This window comes from Salvelinus fontinalis, chromosome 10 (assembly GCF_029448725.1).
Source record: "Salvelinus fontinalis isolate EN_2023a chromosome 10, ASM2944872v1, whole genome shotgun sequence".
NCBI lineage: Eukaryota > Metazoa > Chordata > Actinopteri > Salmoniformes > Salmonidae > Salvelinus > Salvelinus fontinalis.
In genome coordinates, this window is record NC_074674.1 from 41435422 (window position 1) to 41461161 (window position 25740).

The following is a 25740-nucleotide window of genomic DNA, read 5'->3' on the forward strand; positions in this document are numbered from 1 at the left end:
GAGTCCCCCTGTCCGGCAGCGTGAGTCCCCCTGTCCGGCAGCGTGAGTCCCCCTGTCCGGCAGCGTGAGTCCCCCTGTCCGGCAGCGTGAGTCCCCCTGTCCGGCAGCGTGAGTCCCCCTGTCCGGCAGCGTGAGTCCCCCTGTCCGGCAGCGTGAGTCCCCCTGTCCGGCAGCGTGAGTCCCCCTGTCCGGCAGCGTGAGTCCCCCTGTCCGGCAGCGTGAGTCCCCCTGTCCGGCAGCGTGAGTCCCCCTGTCCGGCAGCGTGAGTCCCCCTGTCCGGCAGCGTGAGTCCCCCTGTCCGGCAGCGTGAGTCCCCCTGTCCGGCAGCGTGAGTCCCCCTGTCCGGCAGCGTGAGGTACAGCAGTGTGAGGTTAAGCGTGAGTCCCCCTGTCCGGCAGCGTGAGTCCCCCCGTCCGGCAGCGTGAGTCCCCCCGTCCGGCAGCGTGAGTCCCCCCGTCCGGCAGCGTGAGTCCCCCCGTCCGGCAGCGTGAGTCCCCCCGTCCGGCAGCGTGAGTCCCCCCGTCCGGCAGCGTGAGTCCCCCCGTCCGGCAGCGTGAGTCCCCCCGTCCGGCAGCGTGAGTCCCCCCGTCCGGCAGCGTGAGTCCCCCCGTCCGGCAGCGTGAGTCCCCCCGTCCGGCAGCGTGAGTCCCCCCGTCCGGCAGCGTGAGTCCCCCCGTCCGGCAGCGTGAGTCCCCCCGTCCGGCAGCGTGAGTCCCCCCGTCCGGCAGCGTGAGTCCCCCCGTCCGGCAGCGTGAGTCCCCCCGTCCGGCAGCGTGAGTCCCCCCGCCCGGCAGCGTGAGTCCCCCCGCCCGGCAGCGTGAGTCCCCCCGCCCGGCAGCGTGAGTCCCCCCGCCCGGCAGCGTGAGTCCCCCCGCCCGGCAGCGTGAGTCCCCCCGCCCGGCAGCGTGAGTCCCCCCGCCCGGCAGCGTGAGTCCCCCCGCCCGGCAGCGTGAGTCCCCCCGCCCGGCAGCGTGAGTCCCCCCGCCCGGCAGCGTGAGTCCCCCCGCCCGGCAGCGTGAGTCCCCCCGCCCGGCAGCGTGAGTCCCCCCGCCCGGCAGCGTGAGTCCCCCCGCCCGGCAGCGTGAGTCCCCCCGCCCGGCAGCGTGAGTCCCCCCGCCCGGCAGCGTGAGTCCCCCCGCCCGGCAGCGTGAGTCCCCCCGCCCGGCAGCGTGAGTCCCCCCGCCCGGCAGCGTGAGTCCCCCCGCCCGGCAGCGTGAGTCCCCCCGCCCGGCAGCGTGAGTCCCCCCGCCCGGCAGCGTGAGTCCCCCCGCCCGGCAGCGTGAGTCCCCCCGCCCGGCAGCGTGAGTCCCCCCGCCCGGCAGCGTGAGTCCCCCCGCCCGGCAGCGTGAGTCCCCCCGCCCGGCAGCGTGAGTCCCCCCGCCCGGCAGCGTGAGTCCCCCCTTGAGTCCCCCCGTCCGGCAGCGTGAGTCCCCCCGTCCGGCAGCGTGAGTCCCCCCGTCCGGCAGCGTGAGTCCCCCCGTCCGGCAGCGTGAGTCCCCTGTTCGGCAGCGTGAGTCCCCCCGTCCGGCAGCGTGAGGAGAATTGTCTGTAGGAGGGGTATTGTCTGTAGGAGGGGAATTGATTTCCTGGTCAAAGCAGGGATGTGCATCTGAGTTCTTTATGCTAGAGCTATAGAACTGGAGAATTTGAAATATACGTTATATGTCTCTCTTTCCTTCCTAAAAGGTTTATTCTATTCTACTGCCATTTCCTGTAAGTTTCTATTAGTTCTTAATGTTTCTTTGTGGAGAAGGAACCTGCTAGTAAGAATTTCATTGGACTATTCGTACCGTGCGTGTCCCGTACACACAACACACGACTTCCTGTCTCACACGACTTCCTGTCTCACACGACACACGACTTCCTGTCTCACACGACTTCCTGTCTCACACGACACACGACTTCCTGACTCCATGATCTTAACGTGCTTTCTACAAAACAATATGTTCTTTCATAATGTTTAGCCCTGTCCCACGTCCCCCGTCTCCCGTCCCCTGTCCCCCGTCCCCTGTCCCCCCCGTCCCCTGTCCCCCGTCCCCCGTCCCCTGTCTGTGCCTCCCTCTCCTCCTTCTCTGCAGTCGGTTCGGCACCCCTGAGGACCTGAAGAGGTTGGTGGACACCGCCCACTCTTTGGGGATCACCGTCCTATTGGACGTGGTCCATAGCCACGCCTCCAGTAACACGGCCGATGGGCTGAATAAGTTTGACGGGACAGACTCCTGCTTCTTCCACTCTGGAGCGAGAGGGCAACATCCACAGTGGGGCTCACGCCTCTTCAACTACCAGAGGTACGGGCACGTACACACTTTAACACGCACGCACACACTCAAACACAAAGTGTGTCCTAACTCAGCTCCAACCCCAGACCGTGGCCCCAAACTTACGAAGACGTGTTGGACGGTCATTCATTATAAATAGAACTCCAGTCCGTGTCTTTGTGTTGGACGGTCATTCATTATAAATAGAACTCCAGTCCGTGTCTTTGTGTTGGACGTTCATTCATTATAAATAGAACTCCAGTCCGTGTCTTTGTGTTGGACGGTCATTCATTATAAATAGAACTCCAGTCCGTGTCTTTGTGTTGGACGTTCATTCATTATAAATAGAACTCCAGTCCGTGTCTTTGTGTTGGACGGTCATTCATTATAAATAGAACCCGTGTCTTTGTGTTGGACGGTCATTCATTATAAATAGAACTGCAGTCCGTGTCTTTGTGTTGGACGGTCATTCATTATAAATAGAACTCCAGTCCGTGTCTTTGTGTTGGACGGTCATTCATTATAAATAGAACTCCAGTCCGTGTCTTTGTGTTGGACGGTCATTCATTATAAATAGATCACCAGTCCGTGTCTTTGTGTTGGACGGTCATTCATTATAAATAGAACTCCAGTCCGTGTCTTTGTGTTGGACGGTCATTCATTATAAATAGATCACCAGTCCGTGTCTTTGTGTTGGACGGTCATTCATTATAAATAGAACTCCAGTCCGTGTCTCTGTGTTGGACGGTCATTCATTATAAATAGAACTCAAGTCCGTGTCTTTGTGTTGGACGGTCATTCATTATAAATAGAACCCGTGTCTTTGTGTTGGACGGTCATTCATTATAAATAGAACTCCAGTCCGTGTCTTTGTGTTGGACGGTCATTCATTATAAATAGAACCCGTGTCTTTGTGTTGGACGGTCATTCATTATAAATAGAACTCCAGTCCGTGTCTTTGTGTTGGACGGTCATTCATTATAAATAGATCTCCAGTCCGTGTCTTTGTGTTGGACGGGCATTCATTTAACCCTAAAGGCACCAACACAGGCACATTTTAACCCCCCCAGTGGTCCAAAATGTTTTGATCCATCAGAAATGTTAGGACTTTGTTAAGAATCTAGTTATGAAGTGCCAACCACTATAACTAAACAGTTGTTTTTTTATGTTTAAAAAAATGTAATACATATTTAGCTTCTACCAAGTGTAGAGTCTTATCATTCAGATGCCACTGGAACTGAGTTGAGCCCTGTAGCGTTTCGAAGTTAGAGCTGAAAGTCTGATGCACCGGAGCCCGTATCAATTATATTCCCATACCGGAGCCCGTATCAATTATATTCCCATACCGGAGCCCATATCAATTATATTCCCATACCGGAGCCCATACCGGAGCCCGTATCAATTATATTCTCATACCGGAGCCCATACCGGAGCCCGTATCGATTATATTCTCATACCGGAGCCTGTATCAATTATATTCCCATACCGGAGCCCATACCGGAGCCCGTATCAATTATATTCCCATACCGGAGCCCGTATCAATTATATTCCCATACCGGAGCCCGTATCAATTATATTCCCATACCGGAGCCTGTATCAATTATATTCCCATACCGGAGCCCGTATAAATTATATTCCCATACCGGGGCCCGTATCAATTATATTCCCATACCGGAGCCCGTATCAATTATATTCCCATACCGGAGCCCATATCAATTATATTCCCATACCGGAGCCCATACCGGAGGCCGTATCAATTATATTCCCATACCGGAGCCCATACCGGAGCCCGTATCGATTATATTCCCATACCGGGGCCCGTATCAATTATATTCCCATACCGGGGCCCATATCAATTATATTCCCATACCGGGGCCCATATCAATTATATTCCCATACCGGGGCCCGTATCAATTATATTCCCATACCGGGGCCCGTATCAATTATATTCCCATACCGGAGCCCGTATCAATTATATTCCCATACCGGAGCCCATATCAATTATATTCCCATACCGGAGCCCATACCGGAGCCCGTATCAATTATATTCTCATACCGGAGCCCATACCGGAGCCCGTATCGATTATATTCTCATACCGGAGCCTGTATCAATTATATTCCCATACCGGAGCCCATACCGGAGCCCGTATCAATTATATTCCCATACCGGAGCCCGTATCAATTATATTCCCATACCGGAGCCCGTATCAATTATATTCCCATACCGGAGCCTGTATCAATTATATTCCCATACCGGAGCCCGTATCAATTATATTCCCATACCGGGGCCCGTATCAATTATATTCCCATACCGGAGCCCGTATCAATTATATTCCCATACCGGAGCCCATATCAATTATATTCCCATACCGGAGCCCATACCGGAGGCCGTATCAATTATATTCCCATACCGGAGCCCATACCGGAGCCCGTATCGATTATATTCCCATACCGGGGCCCGTATCAATTATATTCCCATACCGGGGCCCATATCAATTATATTCCCATACCGGGGCCCATATCAATTATATTCCCATACCGGGGCCCGTATCAATTATATTCCCATACCGGAGCCCATACCGGAGGCCGTATCAATTATATTCCCATACCGGAGCCCGTATCAATTATATTCCCATACCGCAGCCCATATCAATTATATTCCCATACCGGAGCCCGTATCAATTATATTCCCATACCGGAGCCCGTATCAATTATATTCCCATACCGGAGCCCATATCAATTATATTCCCATACCGGAGCCCGTATCAATTATATTCCCATACCGGAGCCCGTATCAATTATATTCCCATACCGGAGCCCATATCAATTATATTCCCATACCGGAGCCCATATCAATTATATTCCCATACCGGAGCCCGTATCGATTATATTCCCATACCGGAGCCCGTATCGATTATATTCCCATACCGGAGCCCGTATCGATTATATTCCCATACCGGAGCCCGTATCAATTATATTCCCATACCGGAGCCCGTATCAATTATATTCCCATACCGGAGCCCGTATCAATTATATTCCCATACCGGAGCCCGTATCAATTATATTCCCATACCGGAGCCCGTATCAATTATATTCCCATACCGGAGCCCGTATCGATTATATTCCCATACCGGAGCCCGTATCGATTATATTCCCATACCGGAGCCCGTATCGATTATATTCCCATACCGGAGCCCGTATCAATTATATTCCCATACCGGAGCCCGTATCAATTATATTCCCATACCGGAGCCCGTATCAATTATATTCCCATACCGGAGCCCATACCGGAGCCCGTATCAATTATATTCCCATACCGGAGCCCATACCGGAGTCCGTATCAATTATATTCCCATACCGGAGCCTGTATCAATTATATTCCCATACCGGAGCCCATACCGGAGCCCGTATCAATTATATTCCCATACCGGAGCCTGTATCAATTATATTCCCATACCGGAGCCCATACCGGAGCCCGTATCAATTATATTCCCATACCGGCGCCCATACCGGAGCCCGTATCAATTATATTCCCATACCGGAGCCCATACCTGAGCCCGTATCAATTATATTCCCATTACGGAGCCTGTATCAATTATATTCCCATACCGGAGCCTGTATCAATTATATTCCCATACCGCAGCCCGTATCAATTATATTCCCATACCGGAGCCTGTATCAATTATATTCCCATACCGGAGCCCGTATCAATTATATTCCCATACCGGAGCCCATATCAATTATATTCCCATACCGGAGCCTGTATCAATTATATTCCCATACCGGAGCCTGTATCAATTATATTCCCATACCGGAGCCCGTATCAATTATATTCCCATACCGGAGCCTGTATCAATTATATTCCCATACCGGAGCCTGTATCAATTATATTCCCATACCGGAGCCGGTATCAATTATATTCCCATACCGGAGCCCGTATCAATTATATTCCCATACCGGAGCCCGTGTCAATTATATTCCCATACCGGAGCCCGTATCAATTATATTCCCATACCGGAGCCCATACCGGAGCCCATATCAATTATATTCCCATACCGGAGCCCGTATCAATTATATTCCCATACCGGAGCCCGTATCAATTATATTCCCATACCGGAGCCCGTATCAATTATATTCCCATACCGGAGCCCGTATCAATTATATTCCCATACCGGAGCCCATATCAATTATATTCCCATACCGGAGCCTGTATCAATTATATTCCCATACCGGAGCCCGTATCAATTATATTCCCATACCGGAGCCCGTATCAATTATATTCCCATACCGGAGCCCATACCGGAGCCCGTATCATTTATATTCCCATACCGGAGCCCATACCGGAGCCCGTATCAATTATATTCCCATACCGGAGCCCGTATCAATTATATTCCCATACCGGAGCCCGTATCAATTATATTCCCATACCAGAGCCCGTATCAATTATATTCCCATACCGGAGCCCGTATCAATTATATTCCCATACCGGAGCCCGTATCAATTATATTCCCATACCGGAGCCTGTATCAATTATATTCCCATACCGGAGCCCATACCGGAGCCCGTATCAATTATATTCCCATACCGGAGCCCGTATCAATTATATTCCCATACCGGAGCCCGTATCAATTATATTCCCATACCGGAGCCTGTATCAATTATATTCCCATACCGGAGCCCATACCGGAGCCCGTATCAATTATATTCCCATACCGGAGCCCGTATCAATTATATTCCCATACCGGAGCCCGTATCAATTATATTCCCATACCGGAGCCCGTATCAATTATATTCCCATACCGGAGCCCGTATCAATTATATTCCCATACCGGAGCCCGTATCAATTATATTCCCATACCGGAGCCTGTATCAATTATATTCCCATACCGGAGCCCATACCGGAGCCCGTATCAATTATATTCCCATACCGGAGCCCGTATCAATTATATTCCCATACCGGAGCCCGTATCAATTATATTCCCATACCGGAGCCCGTATCAATTATATTCCCATACCGGAGCCCATACCGGAGCCCGTGTCAATTATATTCCCATACCGGAGCCCGTATCAATTATATTCCCATACCGGAGCCCGTATCAATTATATTCCCATACCGGAGCCCGTATCAATTATATTCCCATACCGGAGCCCGTATCAATTATATTCCCATACCGGAGCCCGTATCAATTATATTCCCATACCGGAGCCTGTATCAATTATATTCCCATACCGGAGCCCATACCGGAGCCCGTATCAATTATATTCCCATACCGGAGCCCGTATCAATTATATTCCCATACCGGAGCCCGTATCAATTATATTCCCATACCGGAGCCCGTATCAATTATATTCCCATACCGGAGCCCATACCGGAGCCCGTGTCAATTATATTCCCATACCGGAGCCCGTATCATTTATATTCCCATACCGGAGCCCGTATCAATTATATTCCCATACCGGAGCCCGTATCAATTATATTCCCATACCTGAGCCTGTATCAATTATATTCCCATCCCGGAGCCCGTATCAATTATATTCCCATACCGGAGCCCGTGTCAATTATATTCCCATACCGGAGCCCATACCGGAGCCCGTATCAATAATATTCCCATACCGGAGCCCATATCAATTATATTCCCATACCGGAGCCCATACCAATTATATTCCCATACCGGAGCCCGTGTCAATTATATTCCCATACCGGAGCCCATACCGGAGCCCGTATCAATTATATTCCCATACCGGAGCCCATATCAATTATATTCCCATACCGGAGCCCATATCAATTATATTCCCATACCGGAGCCCATATCAATTATATTCCCATACCGGAGCCCGTATCAATTATATTCCCATACCGGGGCCCGTATCAATTATATTCCCATACCGGAGCCCATACCGGAGCCCGTATCAATTATATTCTCATACCGGAGCCCGTATCAATTATATTCCCATACCGGAGCCCATATCAATTATATTCCCATACCGGAGCCTGTATCGATTATATTCCCATACCGGAGCCCGTATCAATTATATTCCCATACCGGAGCCCATATCAATTATATTCCCATACCGGAGCCCATATCAATTATATTCCCATGCCGGAGCCCATATCAATTATATTCCCATACCGGAGCCCATACCGGAGCCCGTATCAATTATATTCCCATACCGGAGCCCGTATCAATTATATTCCCATACCGGAGCCCGTATCAATTATATTCCCATACCGGAGCCCGTATCAATTATATTCCCATACCGGAGCCTGTATCAATTATATTCCCATACCGGAGCCTGTATCAATTATATTCCCATACCGGAGCCCGTATCAATTATATTCCCATACCGGAGCCCATACCGGAGCCCGTATCAATTATATTCCCATACCGGAGCCCGTATCAATTATATTCCCATACCGGAGCCCGTATCAATTATATTCCCATACCGGAGCCCGTATCAATTATATTCCCATACCGGAGCCCGTATCAATTATATTCCCATACCGGAGCCCGTATCAATTATATTCCCATACCGGAGCCCATACCGGAGCCCGTGTCAATTATATTCCCATACCGGAGCCCGTATCAATTATATTCCCATACCGGAGCCCGTATCAATTATATTCCCATACCGGAGCCCGTATCAATTATATTCCCATACCGGAGCCCGTATCAATTATATTCCCATACCGGAGCCCGTATCAATTATATTCCCATACCGGAGCCTGTATCAATTATATTCCCATACCGGAGCCCATACCGGAGCCCGTATCAATTATATTCCCATACCGGAGCCCGTATCAATTATATTCCCATACCGGAGCCCGTATCAATTATATTCCCATACCGGAGCCCGTATCAATTATATTCCCATACCGGAGCCCATACCGGAGCCCGTGTCAATTATATTCCCATACCGGAGCCCGTATCAATTATATTCCCATACCGGAGCCCGTATCAATTATATTCCCATACCGGAGCCCGTATCAATTATATTCCCATACCGGAGCCCGTATCAATTATATTCCCATACCGGAGCCTGTATCAATTATATTCCCATCCCGGAGCCCGTATCAATTATATTCCCATACCGGAGCCCGTGTCAATTATATTCCCATACCGGAGCCCATACCGGAGCCCGTATCAATTATATTCCCATACCGGAGCCCATATCAATTATATTCCCATACCGGAGCCCATACCAATTATATTCCCATACCGGAGCCCGTGTCAATTATATTCCCATACCGGAGCCCATACCGGAGCCCGTATCAATTATATTCCCATACCGGAGCCCATATCAATTATATTCCCATACCGGAGCCCATATCAATTATATTCCCATACCGGAGCCCATATCAATTATATTCCCATACCGGAGCCCGTATCAATTATATTCCCATACCGGGGCCCGTATCAATTATATTCCCATACCGGAGCCCATACCGGAGCCCGTATCAATTATATTCTCATACCGGAGCCCGTATCAATTATATTCCCATACCGGAGCCCATATCAATTATATTCCCATACCGGAGCCTGTATCGATTATATTCCCATACCGGAGCCCGTATCAATTATATTCCCATACCGGAGCCCATATCAATTATATTCCCACACCGGAGCCCATATCAATTATTTTTCCCATGCCGGAGCCCATATCAATTATATTCCCATACCGGAGCCCATACCGGAGCCCGTATCAATTATATTCCCATACCGGAGCCCGTATCAATTATATTCCCATACCGGAGCCCGTATCAATTATATTCCCATACCGGAGCCCGTATCAATTATATTCCCATACCGGAGCCCGTATCAATTATATTCCCATACCGGAGCCCGTATCAATTATATTCCCATACCGGAGCCCGTATCAATTATATTCCCATACCGGAGCCTGTATCAATTATATTCCCATACCGGAGCCCATACCGGAGCCCGTATCAATTATATTCCCATACCGGAGCCCGTATCAATTATATTCCCATACCGGAGCCCGTATCAATTATATTCCCATACCGGAGCCTGTATCAATTATATTCCCATACCGGAGCCCATACGGAGCCCGTATCAATTATATTCCCATACCGGAGCCCATATCAATTATATTCCCATACCGGAGCCCATACCAATTATATTCCCATACCGGAGCCCGTGTCAATTATATTCCCATACCGGAGCCCATACCGGAGCCCGTATCAATTATATTCCCATACCGGAGCCCATATCAATTATATTCCCATACCGGAGCCCATATCAATTATATTCCCATACCGGAGCCCGTATCAATTATATTCCCATACCGGGGCCCGTATCAATTATATTCCCATACCGGAGCCCATACCGGAGCCCGTATCAATTATATTCTCATACCGGAGCCCGTATCAATTATATTCTCATACCGGAGCCCGTATCAATTATATTCCCATACCGGAGCCCGTATCAATTATATTCCCATACCGGAGCCCATATCAATTATATTCCCATACCGGAGCCCATACCAATTATATTCCCATACCGGAGCCCGTGTCAATTATATTCCCATACCGGAGCCCATACCGGAGCCCGTATCAATTATATTCCCATACCGGAGCCCATATCAATTATATTCCCATACCGGAGCCCATATCAATTATATTCCCATACCGGAGCCCGTATCAATTATATTCCCATACCGGGGCCCGTATCAATTATATTCCCATACCGGAGCCCATACCGGAGCCCGTATCAATTATATTCTCATACCGGAGCCCGTATCAATTATATTCTCATACCGGAGCCCGTATCAATTATATTCCCATACCGGAGCCCGTATCAATTATATTCCCATACCGGAGCCCATATCAATTATATTCCCATACCGGAGCCTGTATCGATTATATTCCCATACCGGAGCCCGTATCAATTATATTCCCATACCGGAGCCCATATCAATTATATTCCCACACCGGAGCCCATATCAATTATTTTTCCCATGCCGGAGCCCATATCAATTATATTCCCATACCGGAGCCCATACCGGAGCCCGTATCAATTATATTCCCATACCGGAGCCCGTATCAATTATATTCCCATACCGGAGCCCGTATCAATTATATTCCCATACCGGAGCCCGTATCAATTATATTCCCATACCGGAGCCCGTATCAATTATATTCCCATACCGGAGCCCGTATCAATTATATTCCCATACCGGAGCCCGTATCAATTATATTCCCATACCGGAGCCTGTATCAATTATATTCCCATACCGGAGCCCATACCGGAGCCCGTATCAATTATATTCCCATACCGGAGCCCGTATCAATTATATTCCCATACCGGAGCCCGTATCAATTATATTCCCATACCGGAGCCCGTATCAATTATATTCCCATACCGGAGCCCATACCGGAGCCCGTGTCAATTATATTCCCATACCGGAGCCCGTATCAATTATATTCCCATACCGGAGCCCGTATCAATTATATTCCCATACCGGAGCCCGTATCAATTATATTCCCATACCGGAGCCTGTATCAATTGTATTCCCATCCCGGAGCCCGTATCAATTATATTCCCATACCGGAGCCCGTGTCAATTATATTCCCATACCGGAGCCCATACCGGAGCCCGTATCAATTATATTCCCATACCGGAGCCCATATCAATTATATTCCCATACCGGAGCCCATACCAATTATATTCCCATACCGGAGCACGTGTCAATTATATTCCCATACCGGAGCCCATACCGGAGCCCGTATCAATTATATTCCCATACCGGAGCCCGTATCAATTATATTCCCATACCGGAGCCCATATCAATTATATTCCCATACCGGAGCCCGTATCAATTATATTCCCATACCGGTGCCCGTATCAATTATATTCCCATACCGGGGCCCGTATCAATTATATTCCCATACCGGAGCCCATACCGGAGCCCGTATCAATTATATTCTCATACCGGAGCCCGTATCAATTATATTCCCATACCGGAGCCCATATCAATTATATTCCCATGCCGGAGCCCATATCAATTATATTCCCATACCGGAGCCCATACCGGAGCCCGTATCAATTATATTCCCATACCGGAGCCCGTATCAATTATATTCCCATACCGGAGCCCGTATCAATTATATTCCCATACCGGAGCCTGTATCAATTATATTCCCATACCGGAGCCCGTATCAATTATATTCCCATACCGGAGCCCATATCAATTATATTCCCATACCGGAGCCCATATCAATTATATTCCCATGCCGGAGCCCATATCAATTATATTCCCATACCGGAGCCCATACCGGAGCCCGTATCAATTATATTCCCATACCGGAGCCCGTATCAATTATATTCCCATACCGGAGCCCGTATCAATTATATTCCCATACCGGAGCCCGTATCAATTATATTCCCATACCGGAGCCCGTATCAATTATATTCCCATACCGGAGCCCGTATCAATTATATTCCCATACCGGAGCCCGTATCAATTATATTCCCATACCGGAGCCTGTATCAATTATATTCCCATACCGGAGCCTGTATCAATTATATTCCCATACCGGAGCCCATACCGGAGCCCGTATCAATTATATTCCCATACCGGAGCCCGTATCAATTATATTCCCATACCGGAGCCCGTATCAATTATATTCCCATACCGGAGCCTGTATCAATTATATTCCCATACCGGAGCCCATACCGGAGCCCGTATCAATTATATTCCCATACCGGAGCCCGTATCAATTATATTCCCATACCGGAGCCCATACCGGAGCCCGTGTCAATTATATTCCCATACCGGAGCCCATATCAATTATATTCCCATACCGGAGCCCGTATCAATTATATTCCCATACCGGAGCCCGTATCAATTATATTCCCATACCGGAGCCTGTATCAATTATATTCCCATCCCGGAGCCCGTATCAATTATATTCCCATACCGGAGCCCGTGTCAATTATATTCCCATACCGGAGCCCATACCGGAGCCCGTATCAATTATATTCCCATACCGGAGCCCATATCAATTATATTCCCATACCGGAGCCCATACCAATTATATTCCCATACCGGAGCCCGTGTCAATTATATTCCCATACCGGAGCCCATACCGGAGCCCGTATCAATTATATTCCCATACCGGAGCCCATATCAATTATATTCCCATACCGGAGCCCATATCAATTATATTTCCATACCGGAGCCCATATCAATTATATTCCCATACCGGAGCCCGTATCAAATATATTCCCATACCGGAGCCCATACCGGAGCCCGAATCAATTATATTCTCATACCGGAGCCCGTATCAATTATATTCCCATACCGGAGCCCTTATCAATTATATTCCCATACCGGAGCCCGTATCAATAATATTCCCATACCGGAGCCCGTATCAATTATATTCCCATTCCGGAGCCCATATCAATTATATTCCCATACCGGAGCCCATATCAATTATATTCCCATACCGGAGCCCGTATCAATTATATTCTCATACCGGAGCCCATACCGGAGCCCATATCAATTATTTTCCCATACCGGAGCCCATATCAATTATATTCCCATACCGGAGCCTGTATCAATTATATTCCCATACCGGAGCCCATATCAATTATTTTCCCATACCGGAGCCCATATCAATTATATTCCCATACCGGAGCCCATATCAATTATATTCCCATACCGGAGCCCATATCAATTATATTCCCATACCGGAGCCCATATCAATTATATTCCCATACCGGTGCCCGTATCAATTATATTCTCATACCGGAGTCCATACCGGAGCCCATATCAATTATATTCCCATACCGGAGCCTGTATCAATTATATTCCCATACCGGAGCCCGTATCGATTATATTCCCATACCGGAGCCCGTGTCAATTATATTCCCATACCGGAGCCCATACCGGAGCCCGTATCAATTATATTCCCATACCGGAGCCCATATCAATTATATTCCCATACCGGAGCCCATATCAATTATATTTCCATACCGGAGCCCATATCAATTATATTCCCATACCGGAGCCCGTATCAAATATATTCCCATACCGGAGCCCATACCGGAGCCCGAATCAATTATATTCTCATACCGGAGCCCGTATCAATTATATTCCCATACCGGAGCCCTTATCAATTATATTCCCATACCGGAGCCCGTATCAATAATATTCCCATACCGGAGCCCGTATCAATTATATTCCCATACCGGAGCCCATATCAATTATATTCCCATACCGGAGCCCATATCAATTATATTCCCATACCGGAGCCCGTATCAATTATATTCTCATACCGGAGCCCATACCGGAGCCCATATCAATTATTTTCCCATACCGGAGCCCATATCAATTATATTCCCATACCGGAGCCTGTATCAATTATATTCCCATACCGGAGCCCATATCAATTATTTTCCCATACCGGAGCCCATATCAATTATATTCCCATACCGGAGCCCATATCAATTATATTCCCATACCGGAGCCCATATCAATTATATTCCCATACCGGAGCCCATATCAATTATATTCCCATACCGGTGCCCGTATCAATTATATTCTCATACCGGAGTCCATACCGGAGCCCATATCAATTATATTCCCATACCGGAGCCTGTATCAATTATATTCCCATACCGGAGCCCGTATCGATTATATTCCCATACCGGAGCCCGTATCAATTATATTCCCATACCGGAGCCCGTATCAATTATATTCCCATACCGGAGCCCGTATCAATTATATTCCCATACCGGAGCCCATACCGGAGCCCGTATCAATTATATTCCCATACCGGAGCCCATACCGGAGCCCGTATCAATTATATTCCCATACCGGAGCCTGTATCAATTATATTCCCATACCGGAGCCCATACCGGAGCCCGTATCAATTATATTCCCATACCGGAGCCCGTATCAATTATATTCCCATACCGGAGCCCATACCGGAGCCCGTATCAATTATATTCCCATACCGGAGCCCATACCGGAGCCCGTATCAATTATATTCCCATACCGGAGCCCATACCGGAGCCCGTATCAATTATATTCCCATTACGGAGCCTGTATCAATTATATTCCCATACCGGAGCCTGTATCAATTATATTCCCATACCGGAGCCCGTATCAATTATATTCCCATACCGGAGCCCGTATCAATTATATTCCCATACCGGAGCCCGTATCAATTATATTCCCATACCGGAGCCCGTATCAATTATATTCCCATACCGGAGCCCGTATCAATTATATTCCCATACCGGAGCCCGTATCAATTATATTCCCATACCGGAGCCTGTATCAATTATATTCCCATACCGGAGCCCGTATCAATTATATTCCCATACCGGAGCCTGTATCAATTATATTCCCATACCGGAGCCGGTATCAATTATATTCCCATACCGGAGCCCGTATCAATTATATTCCCATACCGGAGCCCGTATCAATTATATTCCCATACCGGAGCCCGTATCAATTATATTCCCATACCGGAGCCCGTGTCAATTATATTCCCATACCGGAGCCCGTATCAATTATATTCCCATACCGGAGCCCATACCGGAGCCCATATCAATTATATTCCCATCCCGGAGCCCGTATCAATTATATTCCCATACCGGAGCCCGTATCAATTATATTCCCATACCGGAGCCCATATCAATTATATTCCCATACCGGAGCCCATATCAATTATATTCCCATACCGGAGCCCATATCAATTATATTCCCATACCGGAGCCCGTATCAATTATATTCCCATACCGGAGCCCATACCGGAGCCCGAATCAATTATATTCTCATACCGGAGCCCGTATCAATTATATTCCCATACCGGAGCCCTTATCAATTATATTCCCATACCGGAGCCCGTATCAATTATATTCCCATACCGGAGCCCGTATCAATTATATTCCCATACCGGAGCCCATATCAATTATATTCCCATACCGGAGCCCATATCAATTATATTCCCATACCGGAGCCCGTATCAATTATATTCTCATACCGGAGCCCATACCGGAGCCCATATCAATTATTTTCCCATACCGGAGCCCATATCAATTATATTCCCATACCGGAGCCTGTATCAATTATATTCCCATACCGGAGCCCATATCAATTATTTTCCCATACCGGAGCCCATATCAATTATATTCCCATACCGGAGCCCATATCAATTATATTCCCATACCGGAGCCCATATCAATTATATTCCCATACCGGAGCCCATATCAATTATATTCCCATACCGGTGCCCGTATCAATTATATTCTCATACCGGAGTCCATACCGGAGCCCATATCAATTATATTCCCATACCGGAGCCTGTATCAATTATATTCCCATACCGGAGCCCGTATCAATTATATTCCCATACCGGAGCCCGTATCAATTATATTCCCATACCGGAGCCCGTATCAATTATATTCCCATACCGGAGCCCGTATCAATTATATTCCCATACCGGAGCCCATACCGGAGCCCGTATCAATTATATTCCCATACCGGAGCCCATACCGGAGCCCGTATCAATTATATTCCCATACCGGAGCCTGTATCAATTATATTCCCATACCGGAGCCCATACCGGAGCCCGTATCAATTATATTCCCATACCGGAGCCTGTATCAATTATATTCCCATACCGGAGCCCATACCGGAGCCCGTATCAATTATATTCCCATACCGGAGCCCATACCGGAGCCCGTATCAATTATATTCCCATACCGGAGCCCATACCGGAGCCCGTATCAATTATATTCCCATACCGGAGCCTGTATCAATTATATTCCCATACCGGAGCCCGTATCAATTATATTCCCATACCGGAGCCCGTATCAATTATATTCCCATACCGGAGCCCGTATCAATTATATTCCCATACCGGAGCCCGTATCAATTATATTCCCATACCGGAGCCCGTATCAATTATATTCCCATACCGGAGCCCATATCAATTATATTCCCATACCGGAGCCTCGTATCAATTATATTCCCATACCGGAGCCCGTATCAATTATATTCCCATACCGGAGCCCGTATCAATTATATTCCCATACCGGAGCCCGTATCAATTATATTCCCATACCGGAGCCCGTATCAATTATATTCCCATACCGGAGCCCGTATCAATTATATTCCCATACCGGAGCCCGTATCAATTATATTCCCATACCGGAGCCCGTATCAATTATATTCCCATACCGGAGCCCGTGTCAATTATATTCCCATACCGGAGCCCGTATCAATTATATTCCCATACCGGAGCCCATACCGGAGCCCTATCAATTATATTCCCATACCGGAGCCCGTATCAATTATATTCCCATACCGGAGCCCGTATCAATTATATTCCCATACCGGAGCCCGTATCAATTATATTCCCATACCGGAGCCCGTATCAATTATATTCCCATACCGGAGCCCGTATCAATTATATTCCCATACCGGAGCCTGTATCAATTATATTCCCATACCGGAGCCCGTATCAATTATATTCCCATACCGGAGCCCGTATCAATTATATTCCCATACCGGAGCCCGTATCAATTATATTCCCATACCGGAGCCCGTATCAATTATATTCCCATACCGGAGCCCATACCGGAGCCCGTATCAATTATATTCCCATACCGGAGCCCGTATCAATTATATTCCCATACCGGAGCCCGTATCAATTATATTCCCATACCGGAGCCTGTATCAATTATATTCCCATACCGGAGCCCATACCGGAGCCCGTATCAATTATATTCCCATACCGGAGCCCGTATCAATTATATTCCCATACCGGAGCCCGTATCAATTATATTCCCATACCGGAGCCCGTATCAATTATATTCCCATACCGGAGCCCATACCGGAGCCCGTGTCAATTATATTCCCATACCGGAGCCCGTATCAATTATATTCCCATACCGGAGCCCGTATCAATTATATTCTCATACCGGAGCCCATATCAATTATATTCCCATACCGGAGCCTGTATCAATTATATTCCCATACCGGAGCCCGTATCAATTATATTCCCATACCGGAGCCCGTATCAATTATATTCCCATACCGGAGCCCATACCGGAGCCCGTATCATTTATATTCCCATACCGGAGCCCATACCGGAGCCCGTATCAATTATATTCCCATACCGGAGCCCGTATCAATTATATTCCCATACCGGAGCCCGTATCAATTATATTCCCATACCGGAGCCCGTATCAATTATATTCCCATACCGGTGCCTGTATCAATTATATTCCCATCCCGGAGCCCGTATCAATTATATTCCCATACCGGAGCCCGTGTCAATTATATTCCCATACCGGAGCCCATACCGGAGCCCGTATCAATTATATTCCCATACCGGAGCCCATATCAATTATATTCCCATACCGGAGCCCATATCAATTATATTCCCATACCGGAGCCCATATCAATTATATTCCCATACCGGAGCCCATATCAATTATATTCCCATACCGGAGCCCGTATCAATTATATTCCCATACCGGGGCCCGTATCAATTATATTCCCATACCGGAGCCCATACCGGAGCCCGTATCAATTATATTCTCATACCGGAGCCCGTATCAATTATATTCCCATTCAGGAGCCCATATCAATTATATTCCCATACCGGAGCCCATATCAATTATATTCCCATACCGGAGCCCGTATCAATTATATTCCCATACCGGAGCCCGTATCAATTATATTCCCATACCGGAGCCCGTATCAATTATATTCCCATACCGGAGCCTGTATCAATTATATTCCCATACCGGAGCCCGTATCAATTATATTCCCATACCGAAGCCCGTATCAATTATATTCCCATACCGGAGCCCGTATCAATTATATTCCCATACCGGAGCCTGTATCAATTATATTCCCATACCGGAGCCCATACCGGAGCCCGTATCAATTATATTCCCATACCGGAGCCCGTATCAATTATATTCCCATACCGGAGCCCGTATCAATTATATTCCCATACCGGAGCCTGTATCAATTATATTCCCATACCGGAGCCCATACCGGAGCCCGTATCAATTATATTCCCATACCGGAGCCCGTATCAATTATATTCCCATACCGGAGCCCGTATCAATTATATTCCCATACCGGAGCCCGTATCAATTATATTCCCATACCGGAGCCCATACCGGAGCCCGTGTCAATTATATTCCCATACCGGAGCCCGTATCAATTATATTCCCATACCGGAGCCCGTATCAATTATATTCTCATACCGGAGCCCATATCAATTATATTCCCATACCGGAGCCTGTATCAATTATATTCCCATACCGGAGCCCGTATCAATTATATTCCCATACCGGAGCCCGTATCAATTATATTCCCATACCGGAGCCCATACCGGAGCCCGTATCATTTATATTCCCATACCGGAGCCCATACCGGAGCCCGTATCAATTATATTCCCTTACCGGAGCCCGTATCAATTATATTCCCATACCGGAGCCCGTATCAATTATATTCCCATACCGGAGCCCGTATCAATTATATTCCCATACCGGTGCCTGTATCAATTATATTCCCATCCCGGAGCCCGTATCAATTATATTCCCATACCGGAGCCCGTGTCAATTATATTCCCATACCGGAGCCCATACCGGAGCCCGTATCAATTATATTCCCATACCGGAGCCCATATCAATTATATTCCCATACCGGAGCCCATACCAATTATATTCCCATACCGGAGCCCGTGTCAATTATATTCCCATACCGGAGCCCATACCGGAGCCCGTATCAATTATATTCCCATACCGGAGCCCATATCAATTATATTCCCATACCGGAGCCCATATCAATTATATTCCCATACCGGAGCCCATATCAATTATATTCCCATACCGGAGCCCATATCAATTATATTCCCATACCGGAGCCCGTATCAATTATATTCCCATACCGGGGCCCGTATCAATTATATTCCCATACCGGAGCCCATACCGGAGCCCGTATCAATTATATTCTCATACCGGAGCCCGTATCAATTATATTCCCATTCAGGAGCCCATATCAATTATATTCCCATACCGGAGCCCATATCAATTATATTCCCATACCGGAGCCCGTATCAATTATATTCCCATACCGGAGCCCGTATCAATTATATTCCCATACCGGAGCCCGTATCAATTATATTCCCATACCGGAGCCCGTATCAATTATATTCCCATACCGGAGCCCGTATCAATTATATTCCCATACCGGAGCCCGTATCAATTATATTCCCATACCGGAGCCCGTATCAATTATATTCCCATACCGGAGCCCATATCAATTATATTCCCATACCGGAGCCCGTATCAATTATATTCCCATACCGGAGCCCGTATCAATTATATTCCCATACCGGAGCCCATATCAATTATATTCCCATACCGGAGCCCGTATCAATTATATTCTCATACCGGAGCCCATATCAATTATTTTCGCATACCGGAGCCCATATCAATTATATTCCCATATCAATTATATTCCCATACCGGAGCCTGTATCAATTATATTCCCATACCGTAGCCCATATCAATTATATTCCCATACCGGAGCCCATATCAATTATATTCCCATACCGGAGCCCATATCAATTATATTCCCATACCGGTGCCCGTATCAATTATATTCTCATACCGGAGCCCATATCAATTATATTCCCATACCGGAGCCTGTATCAATTATATTCCCATACCGGAGCCCGTATCAATTATATTCCCATACCGGAGCCCGTATCAATTATATTCTCATACCGGAGCCCGTATCAATTATATTCTCATACCGGAGCCCATACCAATTATATTCCCATACCGGAGCCCGTATCAATTATATTCCCATACCGGAGCCCATACCGGAGCCCATATCAATTATATTCTCATACCGGAGCCCGTATCAATTATATTCCCATACCGGAGCCCATACCGGAGCCCGTATCAATTATATTCCCATACCGGAGCCCGTATCAATTATATTCCCATACCGGAGCCCATATCAATTATATTCCCATACCGGAGCCCGTATCAATTATATTCCCATACCGGAGCCCGTATCAATTATATTCCCATACCGGAGCCCGTATCAATTATATTCCCATACCGGAGCCCATATCAATTATATTCCCATACCAGAGCCCATATCAATTATATTCCCATACCGGAGCCCGTATCAATTATATTCCCATACCGGAGCCCATATCAATTATATTCCCATACCGGAGCCCGTATCAATTATATTCCCATACCGGCGCCCGTATCAATTATATTCCCATACCGGAGCCCGTATCAATTATATTCCCATACCGGAGCCCATATCAATTATATTCCCATACCGGAGCCCATACCGGAGCCCGTATCAATTATATTCCCATACCGGAGCCCGTATCAATTATATTCCCATACCGGAGCCCATACCGGAGGCCGTATCAATTATATTCCCATACCGGAGCCCGTATCAATTATATTCCCATACCGGAGCCCATACCGGAGGCCGTATCAATTATATTCCCATACCGGAGCCCATACCGGAGCCCGTATCGATTATATTCCCATACCGGGGCCCGTATCAATTATATTCCCATACCGGAGCCCATATCAATTATATTCCCATACCGGAGCCCATATCAATTATGTTCCCATACCGGAGCCCATATCAATTATATTCCCATACCGGTGCCCATATCAATTATATTCTCATACCAGAGCCCATACCGGAGCCCATATCAATTATATTCCCATACCGGAGCCTGTATCAATTATATTCCCATACCAGAGCCCGTATCAATTATATTCCCATACCGGAGCCCGTATCAATTATATTCTCATACTGGAGCCCGTATCAATTATATTCTCATACCGGAGCCCGTATCAATTATATTCCCATCCCGGAGCCCATATCAATTATATTCCCATACCGGAGCCCGTATATATTATATTCCCATACCGGAGCCCATACCGGAGCCCATATCAATTATATTCTCATACCGGAGCCCGTATCAATTATATTCCCATACCGGAGCCCATACCGGAGCCCGTATCAATTATATTCCCATACCGGAGCCCATACCGGAGCCCGTATCAATTATATTCCCATACCGGAGCCCATATCAATTATATTCCCATACCGGTGCCCGTATCAATTATATTCCCATACCGGAGCCCGTATCAATTATATTCCCATACCGGAGCCCGTATCAATTATATTCCCATACCGGCGCCCGTATCAATTATATTCCCATACCGGAGCCCGTATCAATTATATTCCCATACCGGAGCCCGTATCGATTATATTCCCATACCGGAGCCCGTATCAATTATATTCCCATACCGGAGCCCGTATCAATTATATTCCCATACCGGAGCCCATACCGGAGCCCGTATCAATTATATTCCCATACCGGAGCCCATACCGGAGCCCGTATCAATTATATTCCCATACCGGAGCCTGTATCAATTATATTCCCGTACCGGAGCCCATACCGGAGCCCGTATCAATTATATTCCCATACCGGAGCCTGTATCAATTATATTCCCATACCGGTGCCCATACCGGAGCCCGTATCAATTATATTCCCATACCGGAGCCCATACCGGAGCCCGTATCAATTATATTCCCATACCGGAGCCTGTATCAATTATATTCCCATACCGGAGCCCGTATCAATTATATTCCCATACCGGAGCCCGTATCAATTATATTCCCATACCGGAGGCCGTATCAATTATATTCCCATACCGGAGCCCGTATCAATTATATTCCCATACCGGAGCCCGTATCAATTATATTCCCATACCGGAGCCCATATCAATTATATTCCCATACCGGAGCCTGTATCAATTATATTCCCATACCGGGGCCCGTATCAATTATATTCCCATCCCGGAGCCCGTATCGATTATATTCCCATACCGGGGCCCGTATCAATTATATTCCCATACCGGAGCCCGTGTCAATTATATTCCCATACCGGAGCCCGTATCAATTATATTCCCATACCGGAGCCCATACCGGAGCCCATATCAATTATATTCCCATACCGGAGCCCGTATCAATTATATTCCCATACCGGAGCCTGTATCAATTATATTCCCATACCGGAGCCTGTATCAATTATATTCCCATACCGGAGCCCGTATCAATTATATTCCCATACCGGAGCCCGTATCAATTATATTCCCATACCGGAGCCCATATCAATTATATTCCCATACCGGAGCCTGTATCAATTATATTCCCATACCGGAGCCCGTATCAATTATATTCCCATACCGGAGCCCGTATCAATTAAATTCCCATACCGGAGCCCATATCAATTATATTCCCATACCGGAGCCCGTATCAATTATATTCCATTACCGGAGCCCGTATCATTTATATTCCCATACCGGAGCCCATACCGGAGCCCGTATCAATTAAATTCCCATACCGGAGCCCGTATCAATTATATTCCCATACCGGAGCCCGTATCAATTATATTCCCATACCGGAGCCCATATCAATTATATTCCCATACCGGAGCCCGTATCAATTATATTCCCATACCGGAGCCCGTATCAATTATATTCCCATACCGGAGCCCGTATCAATTATATTCCCATACCGGAGCCTGTATCAATTATATTCCCATACCGGAGCCCATACCGGAGCCCGTATCAATTATATTCCCATACCGGAGCCCGTATCAATTATATTCCCATACCGGAGCCCGTATCAATTATATTCCCATACCGGAGCCCGTATCAATTATATTCCCATACCGGAGCCCGTGTCAATTATATTCCCATACCGGAGCCCGTATCAATTATATTCCCATACCGGAGCCCCTATCAATTATATTCCCATACCGGAGCCTGTATCAATTATATTCCCATACCGGAGCCCGTATCAATTATATTCCCATACCGGAGCCCGTGTCAATTATATTCCCATACCGGAGCCCATACCGAAGCCCGTATCAATTATATTCCCATACCGGAGCCCATATCAATTATATTCCCATACCGGAGCCCATACCAATTATATTCCCATACCGGAGCCCGTATCAATTATATTCCCATACCGGAGCCCATATCAATTATATTCCCATACCGGAGCCCATATCAATTATATTCCCATACCGGAGCCCATATCAATTATATTCCCATACCGGAGCCCGTATCAATTATATTCCCATACCGGGGCCCGTATCAATTATATTCCCATACCGGAGCCCATACCGGAGCCCGTATCAATTATATTCTCATACCGGAGCCCGTATCAATTATATTCCCATACCGGAGCCCATATCAATTATATTCCCATACCGGAGCCTGTATCGATTATATTCCCATACCGGAGCCCGTATCGATTATATTCCCATACCGGAGCCCGTATCAATTATATTCCCATACCGGAGCCCATATCAATTATATTCCCATACCGGAGCCCATATCAAATATATTCCCATACCGGAGCCCGTATCAATTATATTCCCATACCGGAGCCCGTATCAATTATATTCCCATACCGGAGCCCGTATCAATTATATTCCCATACCGGAGCCCGTATCAATTATATTCCCATACCGGAGCCCGTATCAATTATATTCCCATACCGGAGCCCTTATCAATTATATTCTCATACCGGAGCCCGTATCAATTATATTCCCATACCGGAGCCCGTATCAATTATATTCCCATACCGGAGCCCGTATCGATTATATTCCCATACCGGAGCCCGTATCAATTATATTCTCATACCGGAGCCCATATCAATTATATTCCCATACCGGAGCCCGTATCAATTATATTCCCATACCGGAGCCCGTATCAATTATATTCCCATACCGGAGCCTGTATCAATTATATTCCCATACCGGAGCCCATATCAATTATATTCCCATACCGGAGCCCATATCAATTATATTCCCATACCGGAGCCCATATCAATTATATTCCCATACCGGAGCCCATATCAATTATATTCCCATACCGGAGCCCATATCAATTATATTCCCATACCGGTGCCCGTATCAATTATATTCTCATACCGGAGCCCATACCGGAGCCCATATCAATTATATTCCCATACCGGAGCCTGTATCAATTATATTCCCATACCGGAGCCCGTATCAATTATATTCCCATACCGGAGCCCGTATCAATTATATTCTCATACCGGAGCCCGTATCAATTATATTCCCATACCGGAGCCCGTATCAATTATATTCCCATACCGGAGCCTGTATCAATTATATTCCCATACCGAAGCCCGTATCAATTATATTCCCATACCGGAGCCCGTATCAATTATATTCTCATACCGGAGCCCGTATCAATTATATTCCCATACCGGAGCCCATACCGGAGCCCATATCAATTATATTCCCATACCGGAGCCCGTATCAATTATATTCCCATACCGGAGCCCATACCGGAGCCCGTATCAATTATATTCCCATACCGGAGCCCATACC

General features: G+C 47.2%; 1 protein-coding gene across 2 annotated transcripts in view; it reads left to right on the forward strand.

Annotated features, from left to right (window-relative positions):
• Positions 1–25740, forward strand: part of gbe1a (glucan (1,4-alpha-), branching enzyme 1a) — a 249035-nt gene that overhangs the window by 107603 nt on the left and 115692 nt on the right. For both annotated transcript variants that reach the window (XM_055936819.1, XM_055936820.1), the window contains exon 7: positions 2079–2288. In XM_055936819.1, the coding sequence (XP_055792794.1) occupies positions 2079–2288 (210 nt within the window). The remainder of the gene's footprint in view (positions 1–2078; positions 2289–25740) is intronic.